Source organism: Pan paniscus, chromosome 16 (assembly GCF_029289425.2).
Source record: "Pan paniscus chromosome 16, NHGRI_mPanPan1-v2.0_pri, whole genome shotgun sequence".
Classification (NCBI taxonomy): domain Eukaryota; kingdom Metazoa; phylum Chordata; class Mammalia; order Primates; family Hominidae; genus Pan; species Pan paniscus.
The window spans coordinates 33,990,981-34,012,678 of record NC_073265.2 but is presented as its reverse complement, the minus strand read 5'-3'; the positions used below and the strand labels follow the sequence as shown (position 1 = coordinate 34,012,678).

The 21,698-nt window shown below is 38.6% G+C and overlaps 1 protein-coding gene across 3 annotated transcripts in view; it reads right to left on the bottom strand.

The window, feature by feature from the left end:
* Positions 1 to 21,698, bottom strand: part of TRIM69 (tripartite motif containing 69) — a 38,979-nt gene that overhangs the window by 4,195 nt on the left and 13,086 nt on the right. Inside the window, exons 3-7 of one of the 3 annotated variants that reach the window (XM_055098379.2) lie at positions 8,227 to 8,703; positions 7,141 to 7,236; positions 4,750 to 4,983; positions 3,937 to 3,959; positions 3,727 to 3,851 (exon numbers count right to left, since the gene is read on the bottom strand). In XM_055098379.2, the coding sequence (XP_054954354.1) occupies positions 3,727 to 3,851; positions 3,937 to 3,959; positions 4,750 to 4,983; positions 7,141 to 7,236; positions 8,227 to 8,703 (955 nt within the window). Of the gene's footprint in view, positions 1 to 3,726; positions 3,852 to 3,936; positions 3,960 to 4,749; positions 4,992 to 7,140; positions 7,237 to 8,226; positions 8,704 to 21,698 lie in introns of those variants that run through there. The other 2 variants (XM_057299857.2, XM_057299858.2) reach the window with 2 other exon arrangements.

The following is a 21,698-nucleotide window of genomic DNA, read 5'->3' as shown; positions in this document are numbered from 1 at the left end:
AAATTTCAAATAATTTACATTAATACGCAACCCTCAGGGAGAGGGAGCATAACTATCCCCTCCTTAAGCATGGGCTGTGCACAATGACTGCCTTCCAAAGTATACAAGTATAGAAGGAGGGAAAAAGAGTACAGTGGAGAAATCTGACAGACACTTCCTCAGCCAGGTGATTAAAGTCAACATCAATAGTCATAAATCATATTGACAGTATGAACACTTAATGTGATGACAATGACACTTTAATGCTACTGTCTTCCTCTCCCGATTAATAACCCAAATTTTATGAGGAAAACATCAAACAAATTGCAATAGTGCAGCATCCTTACAAAATATATGACCAGTACTCCTCAAAACTGTCTAAGTCATAAAAAATAAGGCAAGTCTGAGAAACTGTCACAGCCAAGGGGCACCTAAAGGAAATGACAACTTAGTGTAATGTGGCATCTTAGATGGAAACCTAAAACAGAAAAATGACATTAGGTAAAAACTAAGAAAATCTAAAGGAACTGTGGATTTCAGTTAATAATGTATCAATTTGGTTCATTAGTTGTTAAAAATGTTAAATCTAAGATGTTAATAATAGAGAAAAATGAGGATGGGGCATATAAAAAACTCTATACTATCTTCTCAGTTTTTCTGTAAAATTAAAAAATCTAAAAGTGTCCTAAAAAATAAATCCCATTAAAAAGAAAAAGATTACTAGCCATACAAAGCAGCAGGAAAATATGACTCTCAGGAGAACAATCAAACAATAAAATCAGGCCCAGAAATGACAATGATGATAGAATTAGCAGACAAGGATATTAAAATGGATAAATGTCTTCCATTTTTTTCAAGAATGTAGAGGAAGGCATGAACATGGTGAGAAGAGATAAGAAAGATATAAAAAGACCCAAATGAAACTTCTAGAAATGAAATGAAATGTATATAAAATGAAAATATCTTGAACAATATTAACAGAAGGTTAGACCGTGCAGAAGAAAAGATGAGAACTTGAATAACAATAGAAACCATTTAAAATAAAGTGTGAGTCGAAAAAAGTCTAAAAAAATACTGAATATCGATGACATGAGACAACTTGACAATATCAAGTTGTCTAAAATATGTAAAATTAGACTCCAAGAAGGAGAGGAGAAAAGGGGTTGGTAAAAAAGTATTTGAAGAAATATCAGCTGATATTATTCAAAATTTGATGAAAATTATAAACCCTTAGATCCAAGCAGCTCAATGAAGCACAAGCAGAATAAATACAAAGAAAATCACACCAAGACCCCGTATAATCAAATTGATGGAAGCAAGTGACAAAAAGCAAGTCCTAAAATTAGCCAGAGATGGCCGGGTGCGGTGGCTCACGCCTGTAATCCCAGTACTTTGGGAGGCTGAGGCGGGCAGATCACGAGGTCAGGAGATCAAGACCATCCTGGCTAACATGGTGAAACCCCATCTCTACTAAAAATGCAAAAAAATTAGCCGGGCGTGGTGGCGGGCACCTGTAGTCCCAGCTATTTGGGAAGCTGAGGCAGGAGAATGGCGTGAACCCAGGAGGCGGAGCTTGCAGTGAGCCAAGATCGCACCACACTCCAGCCTGGGTGACAGAGCGAGACTCCATCTCAAAAAAATAAATAAATAAAAATACATTGAAAAGGCAAGCCATGGAGTGAGAAAAAATATTTAAGAAACATATATCTGATAAAGGATTTGTATCCTTTACAACTTAATAATACAACAATTTAACAAAAATATAGACAAAAGTTTGAACACAACCAAAAAAATATATGAATGGCAAGGAAGCACCTGAAAGGACGCTCAACAGGATTGCTCATTAGGGATATGCAGCCGGGCACCACGGCTCATGCCTGTAATTTCAACACTTTAGGAGGCTGAGGTGGATGGATCACTTAAGGCCAGGAGTTCAAGATCAGCCTGGCCAACATGGCAAAAGCTCGTCTCTACTAAAAATACAAAAATTAGCTAGGCATGGCAGTGCACACCTGTAATTCCAGCTACTGGGGAGTCTGAGGCGCAAGAATCACTTGAGCTTCGGAGGCAGAGGTTGCAGTGAGTTGAGATGCACCACTGTACTCTAGCCTGTACATCAGAGTGAGACTCTGTCCCACCCTCCCACCAAAACAAGAGATATGCAAATTAAAACCACAATAAGATACTACTATACATTCAATAAAATGGTTTAAATTAAAAAGATTGACAATATCAAGTTTTGGAAAGGATATAGAGAAACTGGGATTTTCACTAATTGCAGGATGGATAAAACTACCATGGACTACCCCATGTCCATCAACTGGGAAATGAATAAGTAAACTGAATAAATAATCATGATTATTGATACATGGAACAACATAAGTGCTCAAAAAGCATTATGCGGCCTGGCGCAGTGGCTCACACCTGTAATCCCAGCACTTTGGGAGGCTGAGGCGGGCAGATCACGAGGTCAGGAGATCGAGACCATCCTGGCTAACAGGGTGAAACCCCGTCTCTACTGAAAATACAAAAAAATTAGCCAGGCATGGTGGCAGGCGCCTGTAGTCCCAGCTACTCGGGAGGCTGAGGCAGGAGAATGGCATGAACCCTGGAGGCAGAGCTTGCAGTGAGCAGAGGTGGCACCACTGCACTCCAGCCTGGGCAACAGAGCGAGACTCCATCTCAAAAAAAAAAAAAATTATGCTAAGTGAAAAAAACCAGAAGACACAAAACACTACGTAATGTATGCTATCACTTAGACAAAAATTTAGAAAAGACACATTTAAAGTGAAATAAAACATGTCAGTAAATGTTAGAGGCTGAGAGTAGAAGGAAGAGATTGACTTCAAAGGGGCATGTAGGAACTTTTTGGAGTGATAAAAATCTTCTATATTTTGATTATGGAGAGGTTTACCTAAGTGTATATATACATCAGAACTCATCAAATTGTGCTCTTAAAATTGGATAATTTTACTCTATGTTAACTATATCTCAGTATAGTTGATTTTTCTTCAATGTCAATTACCTGGAAAAATTTGCGATTTTTCATTAAATCAGGGATATATTTGTGATTTCTCATTAAATCAATAACCATAAACAATAATAATAATGATGAGTCTATGAATTCTATAAAAACTCTATTTAGAATTTTATTTCTATAAAGATTTTTATTTAGAACTTTATTTGATGTTCTTGAAATGCCATGGGTGTTATTTTGTCTTGCTCAGTCCTTTGGTATCTACAGGAACACAAACACTTAGTGTCCTTCTTAGGTATGTTTATTTAAATTATTGGTTTTCTTCTGAAGCACTGAAGATCTAAACAATCTTCTAAAATGTTCTACGCTATGAACATCAAGCACAAAAGAAACTGTAAAGACCCAGTGTACATAAAAAGAGTATGTTCAGAAACCTCCTCCTTCTTCAGAGAAGCCCCTGGGATTCATATAGCTGATTTAGCAAAACAAGATAAAATTTTGGCTGTTGCCACATTTCATAAATCAGTCAAAATCATATGCTAAGAAGTAATCCTGATATCAAACTCATATCTATTTACCAGCACAAAGTCATAAATTCTTAGGTCATGGTACTAGAAGAAATTCAGTCATACCAACTAGCCTCCTTTTGGCCAAACTGTACCCCTTCCCTATCCCAGACTGTAAAAACTTAATTAGGGCCACAGAAGAGGTCACACAGATTAAACATAGATTAGGAGCCTCAAGAACCAATAGTTACTACCCACTGATACCTGGGCAGAGAGTGTCCTGCATTTCCCTCCATACCATGTACTGGATAGGACCTTTGTACTGGCCCAGGTTCAGCTTTCTGGAAATAAGCTCTCTGGTTGCCAGCACCTTCATTCCTTGCTCCAAGCTGCAGGGGACATAAATCATTTATCCTTAGACATCCTCCAGAGACTCAAGGAATGATATTAATAGTACCATAGGGAAACACTTACCTATTTAAGAGAGTTGTGATGTCCTAGAAGAAAGGAGAAAGAAAGACATCAGATGCCTGTTCATCAACTCTCAAAATTTCTTTGGTGATACCAGCCACCACCAGAATTTGTGCAGATGGTCCCCAACTCATCTCTACCAACTTCTTTCATCCTTCATACACTTTTTCTAATCTTCATCCCTGATCCTAACCCAGGTTAAACTGATCTTTTGCTCTTTCTAGAGTTCCCTTCTACAGGGAGCAAGACAGAAGCCAATAAGACAATACTTAAGGTTAAGCTATCTTTACGTATACTTTCAAATAGTCTCAGAAGAAAAACACATTAGGTATCCCAGTCCCAAGGCCACTTTTCCTTACTCTAGCTAATTAAACTTCTGAGTGCTGAGATGGTAACCAACGTTTCTTTAGAGGTGAAGCTTAAGAAAGCAAAGGTTAGAAAACAGCTTTTCAGACAGGTCAACTTATGATTGCTGAGAGCCAAAGATACAACTCAGGCTGCAACATTTTTATTTTTGAGAAATAAAGCATCAAGCTCTTTATGGAAAAATATTAAACCATTACTATATACTATTATTAATGGAGTTTAAAAATTATATTTCCTAAGAGGATGAAAGTAAAGCTTTCTGCTGTGCATATAGCTGAAGCAGCCTCCTCCTTTTCTTCCAGAGAATCTTAAAAGCACTATAACAGTTTTGTTTTGTTTTGTTTTGTTTTGTTTTCCCTGGATGTGAAAAGCCACTTCTGCATTCTTTCCAAACCTCTTCCCCCCTCTAGGTAGGAAGGTACCCATAATCATATTGGTGTGGATTCTCACTTTGAGAAAGTCGAAGGAGTTCTGTTGTTCCGTCTTTGCCTGAATGCTCACCAACATATCCTTGGCTAAGAGACATCGCTCCTGAAGCTGGCTCAGATTCAGCTCCATCTCCTCATTCAAGGCTTTCCCCTCTTCCAGGAGCTCAGTTAAAATGTCCTTTTCTTTGCTGTGCAGGAACTGATGCAGCTTTAGAAACTCCATGGACACATGTTGCTGCAGATGTAGCTTGTTTTCCTGGAAACCTCCATGATTATCACCATGGTTATTGCAGAGACTAGTGCTTGGGGATGGGGGCCACACCACCAACACTCACACACTTGGTAAATACCATCACAGAAAAATGCATACAAACGGCTACTGAATATCAAATTCAGTCATACTAAAATGAGTCCTTTGGGAGACTTACTCCTTTTCCAACTAATTTAATAGTTCAGGATGAAATAGGCAAAAGTGACCTCTAGTTTCCTATTGCAGTACTGAGATGGTAACCAATGCCATATTAAATAAGACTGTGGAGTTAGTCAAACATTCTAGAATGAAAGATAATACCCTCCTAGATTGATAATCCAAAAGCTGCCAAGTGGTACTGTTAGACTGGGGGTATTGGGAGGCTGGAAGAACTGTCCTTACCTAGAAATCAGAACTGGGGGAATGCCACTGTTACACTTGCAGCTTTTTCCTTGGGTTACCTCAACATCCTCACAGTTAAACTATTTGACATCCTGGCTTCTCAGTTCCTCATTCTCCTCATTTCTAGTGATTTCCACATTTATTGATTCATTCCTATAGTCTCACCTAGGATTTTATCACCCCCAGCAATTGTATCATCTCCAAAATAACTTTTTATGCACCAGGCTCACTCAGATACTCCTATTGCAACAATTATTGGATCTCATTGAAACCTCCTATTCACCAATCCCTCCATTTCTATTCAGGAACTTCTACCTTCATGTCCTCTCTTATCTAGCTTGGATCCCATGGTCCATAATTATTATTGCACCCTTAAGATAGTCTTGGCTGGGCACAGTGGCTCATACCTGTAATTCCAACACCTACGGAGGCCAAGCTGGGAGGATTGCTTGGAACAGGAGTTCAAGACTGGGCAACATAGTGAGACCCAGTCTCTCCAAAAATAAAATAATTAGCCATGTGTGGCAAACTAGTCCCAGATACTCAGGAGGCTGAGGTGGGAAGATCTCTTGAGCCCAAGAGTATGAGGTTACAGTGAGCCCATATCCACCTCATCAATATCATCTTGCTTAGCATGTTCCAGCTTTATTGGCCTTTTCTCTGTTTAACATAGCAGCTAACTTTCCATCTCAGGACTTTTCCAGATACTCTTTTCTATTCCTAGAACATTCTTCTCCAGGGTACCTCCTTCATATCCCCACTCACCCAGTTCACTTGGATAAGTTACTTATCCTTCAATTCTCAATTTTTAATGTGACTTCGTCAGAGAACACCCCTCCCCCAGTCTAGATTATGTTCTCCATTTATATGCTATCATCATACCCTATACTTTCATTTATAGTACTTATCACAGTTGTTATTTTATTATTACTCGTGGGATTATTTAATTAACAGCTGTCTCCCATCCCCAATATCTAGTATTATGCCTGACCCACCCGATAAATATTTGTTAAATGAATGAATGAATGCTCACACTAATAGGAATTTTTACAAAAGGAACAAGATTTTCTGAAGACATCATTACTTCCATATATCCTTCTTCTTTCCCTGAGTCTGCGTATTTTTTTCTTCCAGGTGCCAAATACCTGAGAAGGCTCTTCTCCATAGAATAATGAATAAAGAAACAGAACTTCCAATTTAGCACCCCCAACCTAGGGACTGATTTGCCAAATCTCTAGCCATTAATGTTGTCCTAGAGTGCCTATGAAGTTGAAAGTGCAGACAATAGCTTTATTTAGCTTGGAGGAAGCTAAGAAGATCAAATCAGCTGAGAAAAGCCTATGACCTTAGAGACCTAGTCCAGAGGTGTCTGGTTATAAACTCAAAGGAAATAAAGGTATTTCTTTGGACATAGCAATCTTTAGTGATTGATTTTTTTCTGATAAGTTCCTTTTTTTTTTTTGCCATAGATAAAGCCAAAGACCAGACACATTTCAACCCCACGACAGTCACCTGGTGACTGAACTATCAAAAAGATCAGCATATTAGGGGAAAGGTTAATCTGCTCTGTTGATCAGCTATTAGGAACCTACTCCACCACCATATTCCTTTCCACCCTACAGACTCAGTTTTCCAATTCCATAGCCTAGGTACCATTTAGTGTGTTGATAATATATGTTAGGCACCTTTGTACCCATAGCTGAAGTTACATGGAGGGTGTGTTTCAGTTCTATCTCATAACCCCTCTTTCTTGCTCCTCACCTTGTGAGCAGCAATAGCTTCCTTCTGCATGTTCCTCAGGGTCTGAAGCTCCTTCAGAGTTGTCTCCAGTTGACCCTGTTGGATGGCAAGCTCCTCCTGGGAATACCAAATAGAATTAACCCAGACTAACTCGGGAGATGAAGGACCATAAAGGACATCTTCCCCAAGGCCCCAGTGTGCAAGAAAAAAGCAAGCTCTTGCTGCAAAAATCTTCCCCTTCCCCTGTATCATAGTTCTTGTCTCGTTCAAGAATTGTGAAAAAGAAAAGAAAAGGCCGGGTGTGGCAGCTCACATCTGTAATCTCAGCACTTTGGGAGACTGAGATGGGAGGATCACCTGGGCCCAGGAGTTTGAGACCAGCCTGGGCAACATAGTGAGACCCATCTCAAAAAAAAGAAAAAAAAAGAATCATGGAGTAAATTACAGCTTAAAACTTAGTTTTTCTCTCTTAGTAGCTAGCTACAGGGATTTGAAGAAGGGAATAGAACTCTACACATTTTCCACTCTAGTTATATACTGTTCTCAGCATCTATCATTTTACTTGTGTTGTTCTCACTTGGAACATTTGTTTCTTCCTTCTGCCCTTCAAAATCCAAATGATTTCCCAGTTCAAGTCCTTTCCCTTTCTTTCACTATATGTCCCCTATTTCATTTTTCTCTAATAGTCTCAGAAATTCTAAACCCTTAAGAATTACAAATGTGACAAAATTTAACTTTTAACAGGAGGCTATCTTAATATTGCTTCTGTTGTTTTCTTCTTTTTAAACTTAACCAAATTTTGAATTTTTTATAACAAGAGCAATATCTTATCTATCCATATTCTACACAGTGTTTAGCAAAGTGCTACCATGGCAGAGTTTAGGTACAGATTTGATTGAGGGAGTAAGCCAGGGCTCCTCCACTGTTCCTTTCCTATAAGCAGCAACTCTAGAAAAAGAACTTTGCAAGATACATTGTACTTTCGAGCAGTCTGGGCTTTCTAATCATCATTTGAATAAAGGGATGGGGTTGGAAGAAAGAAGAAGCCCTATGAAATATTTTTACTAGTTTTTCTAAGGAATTGTTCAAGGCCCAGGGCTCACCCACCGTGAAGAAACGGACAGCATCAGAGATTTGCAGGAACTCCTTAGACTGCCCCACAGACAACCGAGCATCCTTGCATTGAAAGCAGATCAGTTTCCCATCTGGTTTACTGAACAGTTTCAGGTTCTCTCCATGCTCTAGGCACTGTGGATGGCCCTTGAGTAAGGGTAACTTCTTAATCTTCTCTACCAACTTGTCCAGTACAGGGTTGAATGTACAGTTGCTATACTGACATAGCATCTTACACTCAGGACAGAATGTTTCCTTTGCTTGCAGCCTCCAAAAGTCTTGGATACAGGCTTGACAGAAGTTGTGGCCACAGCTTAGCATCAGTGGGTCTCGGAACCAATCATTGCACAGAGGGCAGTGTAGCTCCATAGTAATATCTTGTATCACCACTTTAGAGGGTAGGTGGGTGATTGAATCATTCATTTCAACATAGTTGCCTGGATCGATGTTGGAGGAGGGGTTGGTGGATACCTTTAGAAAAGAACAGCTAAAATGAGTTTATCTTTCTTGTTGCCCATTTTAACACTCCAGGATGATGGCTCCATTCCTAAAGGAGCTGAAAATTGGTACAACTAAAGTAAAAGCACATAATCTCTCCTTTGAAAGTGAACCAGTAACTTGAGTGTTTTCTGAAATTATAGCGTATGATGCTATTTAAACTTTAATAAAGAATCAAGGCAGAGGAAGAAACAGTACTAAATCAAAGAAATGTACTTTGTTGTACATCTCTCTCTTTACCCACTTTCCCCAAGTGTCTGTTGAAAGTTTTATTTTTCAACTTCTGCTCTACTAGTTATTACCTTTATTTTATTTTTGTTTTCTAGAAATTATATACAAAGAATTGGAAAATCAATCAGATTCCTTAGTCAGTAGTGTGATATCGTCAACCATCCAGGGTCCCCTTCACTCCTTTTTAAAAAAACACATTTCAGGCCAGGCACAGTGGCTCATGCCTGTAATCCCAGCATTTTGGGAGGCCAAGGTGGGCAGATCACGAGGTCAGGAGATTTAGACCATCCTGGCTAACACAGGATGGTTAGCCATCTCTACTAAAAATTTCTACTAAAAATACAAAAATTAGCTGGGTGTGGTGGCAGGCGCCTGTAATCCTAGCTAGTTGGGAGGCTGAGGCAGGAGAATTGCTTGAACCCAGGAGGCAGAGGTTGCAGTAAGCCAAGACCACGCCATTGCACTCTAGCCTGGGCAACAACAATGACACTCCATCTCAGAAAAAAAAAAAAGAAAAAGGAATGACCAACAATGAACGGAGCCTAAGAGATCCACAAGACACTATCAAACAGACATAATAAGAATTTCAGAAAGAAAGGAGAAAAATGCAGAAAGAATGTTTGAAGCAGCCGGGCGCAGTGGCTCAAGCCTGTAATCCCAATACTTTGGGGTGCCGAGGCAGGTGGACCACCTGAAGTCAGGAGTTAGAGACCAGCCTGGCCAACATGGTGAAACCCTGTCTCTACTAAAAATACAAAAAATTAGCCGGTCATGGCGGCAGGCACTGGTAATCCCTGCTACTTGGGAGATTGAGACAGGAGAATTGCTTGACCTGGGAGGTGGAGGTTATAGTAAGCTGAGATCACTCCACTGCACCCCAGCTTGGGCAACAAGAGTGAAACTCTGTCTCAAAAAAAAAAAAATATTTGAAAAAGTAATGGCTGAAAACTTCCAAAATATGATGAAATTTTACATCCAAGAAGCTCAACAAACTCCAAGCAGGATAAATTCAAAGAGATTCACAATGAGACACATTATAATTGAAGTGTCCAATGACAAGGAAGGAATCTTGAAAGCAGCAAGAGAGAAATGACTCTTCACATACAAGGGATTCTCAGTAAGATTACTAGCTGATTTCTTTTCAGAAAATATGAAGGCCAAGAAGCAGAGAGATGACATATCTGAACTGCCGAAAGAAAAAAACTGTTAACTAAGAGTTCTGTATCCAGCCAGGCACAGTAGCTCACACCTGTAATCCCAACACTTTGGGAGGCCAAGGTGGGCAGATCATTTGAGCCCAGGAACAACATGGCAAGACCCTGTTTCTACTTTTTTTTAATTAAAATTTTTTAAAAATAAAGAATTATATATTCATGAAAAGAGGAATTAAGACATTCCCAGATAAACAAAAACTGAAGGAGTTGTCTAGTAGTCTTAATCTACAAAAAATGCTAGTAGATCTGCTCTAGAAGAAATGCTAAAAGGAGTCCTACATGTTGAAATGAAAGGAAACTAAGAAGTATCTCCAAGCCATATAAAGAAGTAGAGACCAGTGAAAAAGTAGCTACATAGGTAAAGTCCAATATTGCAGTTTTTGGTTTCTAACTCCTCTTTTTCCCCTATTCAATATAAAAGACAAATGCACAAAACAATAGTTATGTGTGTTAATGGATATGCAATGTATAAAGAGATAATTGGTGATAATAACAACAAAAAGGAGAAAACAGAGCTGAAAAGGAGCAGAGTTTTTATAGTAAAATTTTTTGCTTTGTACTATTAAAACTAAGTTGGCATTAATTCACCCTAGATTGTTATAAAGTTGACTAATTATAACCCCCTGGGTAACTACTAAAGAAAAAACTACTAAGCAATATAAAGAAAAAGAAAAGAGAAGAATCAAAATGTTACGCTAGAAAAAAATCAATCACAAAAAAGGGAAGTAATGAAGGAATTTAGAAACAAAAAAGCACGTATAGAAAATAACAAAATGGCATAGGTAAGTCTTTATCAGTAATTACTTTAGACGAAATAGATTAACTTCTGATTAAAAGGCACAGATTAGGAAAATGGATAAAAATAATATGACCCAACTATAGGCTGTCTACAGGAGACTCACCTTAGAACCAAATACACAGACAAGTTGAAAGTAAAAAGTTGGAAAGACAATCCATACAAATAGTTACCCAAAAAAGATGGAATAGCTCTACTAATATCAAGTAAAATAGACTTTAAGATAAAAATTGTTAAACTTGTTACAAGAATACAAAGAAGGATATTATCAAGGATATGATATAAAGGTCAATCAATCAAGAAGATAAAACAATTATAAACATATACACACCCAACAACAGAGCCTCAAAATACGTGTAGCAAAAAGAGACAGATGTGAAGATAGAAATAGTTCTAAAAAATCATACAAAATATCTCTGACTACAATGGAATGAAACTAGAAATCAATAACAGAAGAAAAACTGGAAAATTCATAAATATGTGAAAATTAAACAACACACTCTTAACTAATTGGTCAAAGAAGAAATTATAAGTAATATTAGAAAATACTTTGAGATGAGTAAAAACAAAAATACAGGCTGTGCACAGTGGCTCACACCTCTAATCCCAGCACTTTGGGAGGCTGAGGCAGGCCAATCACTTGAGCTCAGGAGCTTGAGACCAGCCTGGGCAACCTAGTGAAACCCTGTCTCTACCAAAAATACAAAAAGAAAAAAAAATAATTGGCCATAATGGAACATGTCTGTGGTCCCAGCTACTGGGGAGGCTGAGGTAGGAGGATCACCTGAACCCAGGAAGTGGAGGTTGCAGTGAGTCAAGATCACATCTACCAGCATGGGTGACAAAACAAGACCCTGTCTCAAAAACAAATAAACAAAAACACACAGCATGTCAAAACTTATGGGAACAGTGAAAATAGTGCTAACAAGGAAAGTTATAGCTATGAACACCTACATCAAAAAAGAAAGACCACAAATCAATAGCCAAAATTTTCCCTAGAACTTGAAAGAGAGGTACAAGCTAAACCAAAGATAGCAGAAGGAAAGAGTAAAGAATAGAGGCAGAGCATGGTGGCTCATGCCTGTAATCCCAGCATTTTGGGAGGCCAAAGCAGAAGGATCACTTGAACCCAGGAGTTTGAGACCAGCCTGGGCAACACAGTAAGATGTCATCTCTACTAAAAATTATAAATAATAATTTTTTAAAAGGCCAGGTGTGGTGGCTCATGCCTGTAATCCTAGCACTTTGGGAGGCCGAGGTGGGCAGATCACCTGAGGTCAGGAGTTCAAGACCAGCCTGGCCAATGTGGTGAAACCCCATCTCTACTAAAAATAAAAAAATTAGCTGGGCGTGGTAGCGAGCACCTGTAATCCCAGCTACTCTGGAGGCTGAGGCAGGAGAATTGCTTGAACCTGGGAGGGGGAGGTTGCAGTGAGCTGAGATCGTGCCATTGTACTCCAGCCTGGGCAACAGAGCGAGACTCCATCTAAAAAGAAAAAAAAAAGCTAGGTGTGGTGCATGCACCTGTAATTCCAGCTATTTGGGAGACTGAGGTGGGAGAATCACGTGAGCCTGGGAGGTCCAGGCTGCAGTGGGCCATGATTGTGCCACTGCACTGTAGCCTGGGCAGCAGAGTGAGGCCGTGTCTCAAAAAAAAAAGGCAAAAGAAAAGAAACAAAATAGAAAATAGAAAAACAATCTACTACAAATACAAAAAATCAGCCAGGCGTGGTGGCAGGCGCCTGTAGTCCCAGCTACTCGGGAGGCTGAGGCAGGAGAATGGAGTTAACCCAGGAGGCAGAGCTTGCAGCGAGCCAAGATCACGCCACTGCACTCCAGCCTGGGTAACAGAGTGAGACTCCGTCTCAAAAAAAAAAAAGAAAGAAAGAAAAATTAATGAAATAAAAATGCGATTCTTTGGAGGGAAAATCCACAAAATTTAGAAACCATTAAGTAGACTGATGAAGAAAAAAAGAGAGAAGATTTAAATTACTAAAATCAGAAATGAAAGTGGGTAAATTAGTACAGATCTTACAGAAATAAAAAAGGATTATAAGAAACTATGAACAATTGTATGCCAACAAATGAACAACCCAGATGAGATGGAAAATTTCCAGAAGCACACCAACTACCAAAACTGACTCAAGAAGAAACAGAAAATCTGAACAGACCTACAAAAGTAAAGAGAGTAGATCAGTAATCAAAATCCTCCCAACAAAGAAAAGCCCAGGACCAGACGGCTTCACTGGTAATCCTGCCCACTATTTAAAGAATTAATATCAATCCTTCTCAAACTCTTCCAAAAAAACAAGAGGGAACACTTCCTAATTCATTCTGTGAGGATAGCTTATCTTGGTCCTAAAGACAGATAAAGACATCACAAAAAACAAACTATTTTTAGTTTTCTTTTTGCAAAAGAGTGAAAAGACAGCTCACAGAATGGAAGAAAATATTTGCAAATCCTATACCAGATAAGGTCTATTATCCAGAATAAAGAACTCTTACAACTCAATAGCAAAAAATAAACAACCCAATTTTTAAAATGGACAAAGGACTTGAATAGACAATTATGCAAAGAAGATAAACAAATGACCAACAAGCACATGGAAAAATACTTAGTATTACTAGTCATTAGGAAAATTCAAATCGAAGCCACAGTGAAATACCACTTCACACTCACTTGTATTGCTGTAATTTTTTAATGGAAAACAATAAGTATTGGTGATACAGAGAAATGGACTCTTGTACATTGTTAATTGAGAATATAAATTGGTGCAACCACTGTGGAAATCAGTTTGGCAGTTCCTCAAAAAATTAAACAAAAAACTACCATAAGACAGACCTACCAATTCCACTTCTAGGAATATACCCAAAAGAACTGAAAACAGATAGTCAAACAAAAACTTGTACCTAAATGTTAATAGCAGCACTATTCACAATAGGCACAGGTGGAAGCAATCCAAATGCACATTAACTAATGAATGGAAAAGTGTGCCATATTCATACAATGGAAGATTATTCAGTCAGAAAAGGGAATAAAGTATTCATACATGCTACAACATGGATGAACCTCAAAAACATTATGCTAAGTGAAAAAACCCAGACACAAAAGGTCACATATTACACGATTCCATTTATATCAAATATACAGAATAGGTAAGTCTATAGAGACAGCAGATCATTGGTTGCCAGGGCTGGAGAGAAGGAGATATGGGGAGTGACTGCTCATATCACTGGAAGTGACTGGTCATGGGGTTTCCTTTTGGGAGGACGAAAATGTTTTGAGACTAGATAGAGGTGATTATTATACACCATTGTGAACGCACTAAATGCCACTGAATTGTACATCTTAAAAGATTAATTTTATGTTGTATGAATTTTACCTCAATTTTTGAAAAAATGGAAGCTGTAGGCCAAGCACGATGGCTCACGCCTGTAATCCCAGCACTTTGGGAGGCCAAGGCAAAGCTTGATCGCTTGAGCCCAGGAATTTGAGACCAGCGTGAGCAACATGGTGAAACCCTGTCTCTACCGGAAAAAACAAAAACAAAAACAAAAACTGGGTGTGGTGTCACATGCCTGTAATCCCAGCTACTCGGGAGGCTGAGGCTGGAGAATCGCTTGAACCTGGGCTGTTAAGGCTGCAGTGAGCCTAGATCATGCCACTGCACTCTAGCCTGGGCGACAAAGTAAGACCCTATCTCAAAAAATTAATAATACTAAATTGAAGCCATTTGACTCCAGAGCCAGAATTTTTTTTTTTTTTTTTTTTTTTTTTTTTTTTTTTTTTTTTTTTGAGACAAAGTCTCACTCTGTCGCCCAGGCTGGAGTGTAATGGCATGATCTTGGCTCACTGCAACCTCTGCCTCCCAGGTTCAAGCGAGTCTTCTGTCTCAGACTCCCGAGTAGCTGGGATTACAGGCATGCGTCACCATGCCTGGCTAATTTTTTGTATTTTTAGTGGAGACAGAGTTTCACCATGTTGGCCAGGCTGGTCTCGAACTCCTGACCTCAAGTGATCCACCCACCTTGGCCTCCCAAAGTGCTGAGATTACAGGCATGAGCCACCACGCCCAGCCCAGAGCCAGAATTTTTATACTGAATAATATCCTGCTTTGCAGAATGCTATATAATGCCTTCCAGGGTGGGCTACTATTTGATGAATAGCCACCAGAAGTGGCCACCAGAAGTGGCTTCAATCTCAGTGCCTAAAGGTCTAATGGTGTAAATAAACATTCAGTGATGGCAGCTTTGTTTCTATGCCCATACTTCCTGGGTCATAGAAATGAATAACATAGAGGCTCTGCCCAAGAGCTGCTCACATCTGGACCTCCACTACATTTATGGGACCAGGACAAAGTGCAACTAGAAGTCCCTAGCTTCTACTTTTCAACTTGCATATCATCTTCCTCTGAAGGATAAAAAACTTAAACATAGACAGAAGATGTATTCTGAGGCAAAATCCCTGAGAGTTTGTCCAGAGGTTACTCTTCTGTTCTTGAGAGGAAAACTGGAGCTCAGAGGAGTACGAACTTGCTCTGACACTCAAGTCATTGGTGAAATCAGGGAATTCAAAGAACTCTATCCTGAAGGCCAGAGCAATTTCCATCTGCTATATATCCACTTGAGAATTGGAATATCCAGAACTGCTCTGTTCCTCATTCCTAACCCTGCCCATTCCTAGTTAGAAGTTTATATTTACCTCTCCTTATGGGCTTAGTTTCCCTTATATTCAGATTTATTCTAGCCAGGGGAACATGGCTAAACATTCTTTGCCTCATGATCAAATTCCATTCTCATTAATAACTATTTATATTGCCCTCATTCCATGTCTACATTCTCACTTTTGTTGTGAAAATGCTTTTGATTGAGTCTGTAGCCCTTTGCTCCATAGTTTCTCACATAGCCTGTATTCCCTATTGCTGATGCCTGATCTCCCCAAACCTGGGTCTTGCCTGTCTGGACCTAATATAGCCATCTTCTCTTTGAATGTTGCCTTTCAACCATTCTCTGTAGCCTCTTTTTCTGAAATTCCTATCAGACAGATGTTGACGCTTCTCACTCCAGTCTTTATTAATTTCTTTTTCATATCTTCTAACTCCATAACTTTCTGTGCTTTGCTTTGGACATTTTCTCCCATTTTGTTGTTTTATAGATGCTATTTATTTTGTATTTCTCTAAACACCTTTGAATGACGTGAGTTCTTCCTGAATCAGCTATTTGCAAGAGACTTGTATGAGGATGGAGGCAGGGTTATATTTGAGGCTATTTTCTTTATAAAACAATGTTTGCATGGGTTCTTTTTTCCCCATGATCAACACTGCAGGGTTGTTTGCAATGCAGAGTCTCTCTCCTCCATTCTACCTCAGCAACAGACTGCTTTCTGAAAATATGGCATATTTGTCCTTGTTCAACTTCACCTTTCCCATATCTCAAATCTGTATAACAAATGGGTTACTCCAGCTTAAGCCTGCTTGCCTGTTCTCTTTGTTCTGTACCAAGGCTTGTGGGTCGTGGCCAACAGGATGGGGTGCTTTCTTTGGAAAAGTACCACCTCCCTTCATGTAAGGTCTGCTTCCCTAGGCATCCTTTCTCACATTCCTGCTTGACTTTCACTATATTTGGCAGTCCTTCCTCATAGATTGTAGTCCAAGCTATTTGATGTCTCTAGTTTCATTGCAAATTATTTGTCTATTTTTCATTCTCCTTGTGGTTTTTGACTTAAAGAAGGATGAGTTTCTAAGAGAAGGGAGAAAATTACTTTTAATCCACCATTTAAAAACCAACACTTAAATTGTTTTTGACACTTTAACATTTCTATATATTTAAAGAAAGATGTGTGTGTGTGTGTGTGTGTGTGTGTGTGCACGTGCACGTGCTGGGAGTGGGCAGAATATTTCAAATGTCCTCAATATATGAATTTGACTAGACTGGGTAATGGACTTTCAGCATTAATCAGTGTGGATGCCTTTCCTGAAAGATAACAAATTTACCTCCAGCCCACAGGAATGGGAATGCAAAGCCAATATTTAGCAGTGTTATAGAAAATACTATGTGCTATTCTTTGCACACTTGAGTTTTAAACTAAGATTGATTTCTTTTTTTATATACAATTATTGGTTTATGCTATTATCTTTTAAAACTTTAGAAAAAAAAGAAGAGTTACAAACCAAAAATAGGTAGTTCTTTGATGAGTGATTTTTTTATGTCTTTGTCTGGGTTCAAGTTATTGTCTAATGTCCCTTCATTTCAGCTTGAAGAAGTCCCTTTGTCATTTTTTGTAGGTAAGGTCTACTAGAGATAAACTCAGTTTTTGTCTGTCTGAGAATGTCTTAAATTCTCCTTCATATTGGAAAGATAGTTTGGCCAGATACAAAATTCTTTGTGGATTATTCAATTACTTTGAAGATGTCATCCCATTGCTCTCTGGCTTCCACGATTTCTGATGAAAAATTAGCTGTTAACTTATTGAGGCTCTCTTGTACATAAGTCACTTCACTCTTGCTACTTTTAAGATTATTTTTGGCTTTTAATAGTTTAATTATAACTTGGTGTGGCTCTCTGTTAACTTATCTTACATGGAGTTTGTTGAGCTTCTTTGATGTATAGCTTTATGTCTTTTGTCAAATTTCAAAAGTTTTAAACCATTATTTCCTTAAGCATTCTTTCTGTCCCCTTCTCTCCTCTCTTCTGGGACTCCAACTATGCATAACAGTCCCACAGGTTTCTGAGGCTCTGCTCATTTTTATTCATTCTTTTTTTTCCCTGATCTTCAGCATAATCTCAATTGACCTATTTTCAGTTTCATGAATTCTTTCTTTTGCCTGCTCAAATCTGATTTGAACACTTCTTGTGAATTTCTCATTTCAGTTATTATGCTTTTCAACACCATAATTTCTCTTTGGTTCCTTTTTATAACTTCTACATCTTTGCTGATATTCACTATTTGGTGAGACATCAGTCTCATGGTTTCCTTATTTGCAAATTGTTTCCTTTAGCTATTTGAGAATATTTAAAATAATTGATATAAAATCTTTGTCTAGTGAGTCCAATGTCTGAGCTTCCTCAGGAATAGTTTCTATTAATTTCCTTTTCTCCTGTCCATGGGCCATATGTTCTCATTTATTTATACTTGTTGAATATCTGATACTTTGACAAGTATAATGTGAAATCTCTGGAAATCAGAATCTTCCACCTTCTCTGGGGTTTTTTGTTACTTCTTGTTGTAGTTGTTTTGTTTAGTTAGTGACTTTTCTAAACAAATTTTGTAAAGTCTGTATCTTTGTCACATGTAGCTACTGAATTCTGTCCCATGAACTTAGTAGTCATCTAATAGTTCAACAGAGATTTCCTTAAATGCCTAGAATCAACCCAAATCAAACAACAACAACAAAAACCTCCCAGTCTTTGTAAATGGGCTTCGTATATGTTGAGCATGCCTTCAACACACAGTTTACAACTTCCTTAGTCCTCAGTTCCTGCTTACACAGATCCTAAAAGTCACTCCGAGAAGAAAACTTGGGGTCTTTCTCAGGTTTTTTTTTTTTTTTTTTTTTTTTAGTATGCACTCAGTCCTGGGCATGCAGTTGGCCTTCTAGATTACCAGGAATATGTGGGTACTTTTCAAAGGGTATTCCCCAAAATAACTCTTTCCCCAGCCTTTCTTTCTCAGCTTTTTGGTTACTCTATTGTTTGCCCCAACTATTATGCCTTTCCCCAGGTGGCAGCAATAAAAACATTTGCTTTTAAATGTTTCCAAACTATACCTCCAGGGTAGCCATCTCATCTGTGAAAAAGTTCTGAGTTAAACAAACTAATGGCAAGCCTTTTATGTAACACTTCATGGAAGCACCAGACAGGTCAAAGCCACAGTTCTTTGGGAATAAGGTCCATGCTGCTCCCACTTGTACTATGTAACTGTAGTTGGAATGTCAGCTGTCTTTAAAACCACCACCAAGATGGGAAATGAGGTAAACCTGAGTAAGTTAAAGTGTTAAAAAGTTATTTTACAGAGATTCAAGGTTTTATTTAATTATTATTAAATATTTCCCTGGTTGCTGTAAGCTTTTGATTAGTTTCAAGTTTTAAAAAACTCGATCTTCAAAATTTTTGCCAGTTTTTGTGGAGGGATGGACTTTGGGACTTCTCTACTCCACCATTTTTTTTATTATTATTATACTTTAAGTTTTAGGGTACATGTGCACAATGTGCAGGTTAGTTACATATGTATACATGCGCCATGCTGGTGTGCTGCACCCATTAACTCATCATTTAGCATTAGGTATATCTCCTAATGCTATCCCTCCCCCCTGCCCCCACCCCACAACAGTCCCCAGAGTGTGATGTTCCCCTTCCTGTGTCCATGTGTTCTCATTGTTCAATTCCCACCTATGAGTGAGAACATGCAGTGTTTGGTTTTTTGTCCTTGCGATAGTTTACTGAGAATGATGATTTCCAATTTAGTCCATGTCCCTAAAAAGGACATGAACTCATCATTTTTTATGGCTGCATAGTATTCCATGGTGTATATGTGCCACATTTTCGTAATCCAGTCTATCATTGTTGGACATTTGGGTTGGTTCCAAGTTTTTGCTATTGTGAATAGTGCCACAATAAACATACGTGTGCATGTGTCTTTATAGCAGCATGATTTATAGTCCTTTGGGTATATACCCTGTAATGGGATTGCTGGGTCAAATGGTATTTCTAGTTCTAGATCCCTGAGGAATCACCACACTGACTTCCACAATGGTTGAACTAGTTTACAGTCCCACCAACAGTGTAAAAGTGTTCCTATTTATCCACATCCTCTGTAGCACCTGTTGTTTCCTGACTTTTCAATGATGCCATTCTAACTGGTGTGAGATGGTATCTCATTGTGGTTTTGATTTGCATTTCTCTGATGGCCAGTGATGGTGAGCATTTTTTCATGTGATTTTGGCTGCATAAATGTCTTCTGAGAAGTGTCTGTTCATGTCCTTTGCCCACTTTTTGATGGGGTTGTTTTTGTCTTGTAAATTTGTTTAAGTTCTTTGTAGATTCTGGATATTAGCCCTTTGTCAGATGAGTAGGTTGTGCAAATTTTCTCCCATTTTGTAGGTTGCCTGTTCACTCTGATGGTAGTTTCTTTTGCTGTGCAGAAGCTCTTTAGTTTAATTAGATCCCATTTGTCAATTTTGGCTTTTGTTGCCCTTGCTTTTGGTGTTTTAGACATGAAGTCCTTGCCCATGCCTATGTCCTGAATGGTAATGCCTAGGTTTTCTTCTAGGGTTTTTATGGTTTTAGGTCTAATGTTTAAGTCTTTAATCAGTCTTGAATTAATTTTTGTATAAGGTGTAGGGAAGGGATCCAGTTCCAGCTTTCTACATATGGCTAGCCAGTTTTCCCAGCACCATTTATTAAATAGGGAATCCTTTCCCCATTGCTTGTTTTTCTCAGGTTTGCCAAAGGTCAGATAGTTGTAGATATGCGGCATTATTTCTGAGGGCTCTGTTCTGTTCCATTGATCTCTATCTCTGTTTTGGTACCAGTACCATGCTGTTTTGGTTACTGTAGCCTTGTAGTATAGTTTGAAGTCAGGTAGCATGATGCCTCTAGCTTTGTTCTTTTGGCTTAGGATTGACTTGGCGATGCGGGCTCTTTTTTGGTTCCATATGAACTTTAAAGTAGTTTTTTTCCAATTCTGTGAAGAAAGTCATTGGTAGCTTGATGGGGATGGCATTGAATCTATAAATTACCTTGGGCAGTATGGCCATTTTCACGATACTGATTCTTCCTATCCATGAGCATGGAATGTTCTTCCATTTGTTTGTGTCCTCTTTTATTTCATTGAGCAGTGGTTTGTAGTTCTCCTTGAAGAGGTCCTTCACGTCCCTTGTAAGTTGGATTCCTAGGTATTTTATTCTCTTTGAAGCAATTGTGAATGGGAGTTCACTCATGATTTGGCTCTCTGTTTGTTATTGGTGTATAAGAATGCTTGTGATTTTTGTACATTGATTTTGTGTCCTCAGACTTTGCTGAAGTTGCTTATCAGCTTAAGGAGATTTTGGGCTGAGACAATGGGGTTTTCTAGATATACAATCATGTCATCTGCAAACAGGGACAATTTGACTTCCTCTTTTCCTAATTGAATACCCTTTATTTCCTTCTCCTGCCTAATTGCCCTAGCCAGAACTTTCAACACTATGTTGAATAGGAGTGGTGAGAGAGGGCATCCCTGTCTTGTGCCAGTTTTCAAAGGGAATGCTTCCAGTTTTTGCCCATTCAGTATGATATTGGCTGTGGGTTTGTCATAGATAGCTCTTATTATTTTGAGATATGTCCCATCAATACCTAATTTATTGAGAGTTTTTAGCATGAAGCGTTGTTGAATTTTGTCAAAGGCCTTTTCTGCATCTATTGAGATAATCATGTGGTTTTTGTCTTTGGTTCTGTTTATATGCTGGATTACATTTATTGATTTGCGTATATTGAACCAGCCTTGCATCCCAGGGATGAAGCCCACTTGATCATGGTGGATAAGCTTTTTGATGTGCTGCTGGATTCAATTTGCCAGTATTTTATTGAGGATTTTTGCATCAATATTCATCAAGGATATTGGTCTAAAATTCTCTCTTTTGGTTGTGTCTCTGCCCGGCTTTGGTATCAGGATGATGCTGGCCTCATAAAATGAGTTAGGGAGGATTCCCTCTTTTTCTGTTGATTGGAATAGCTTCAGAAGGAATGGT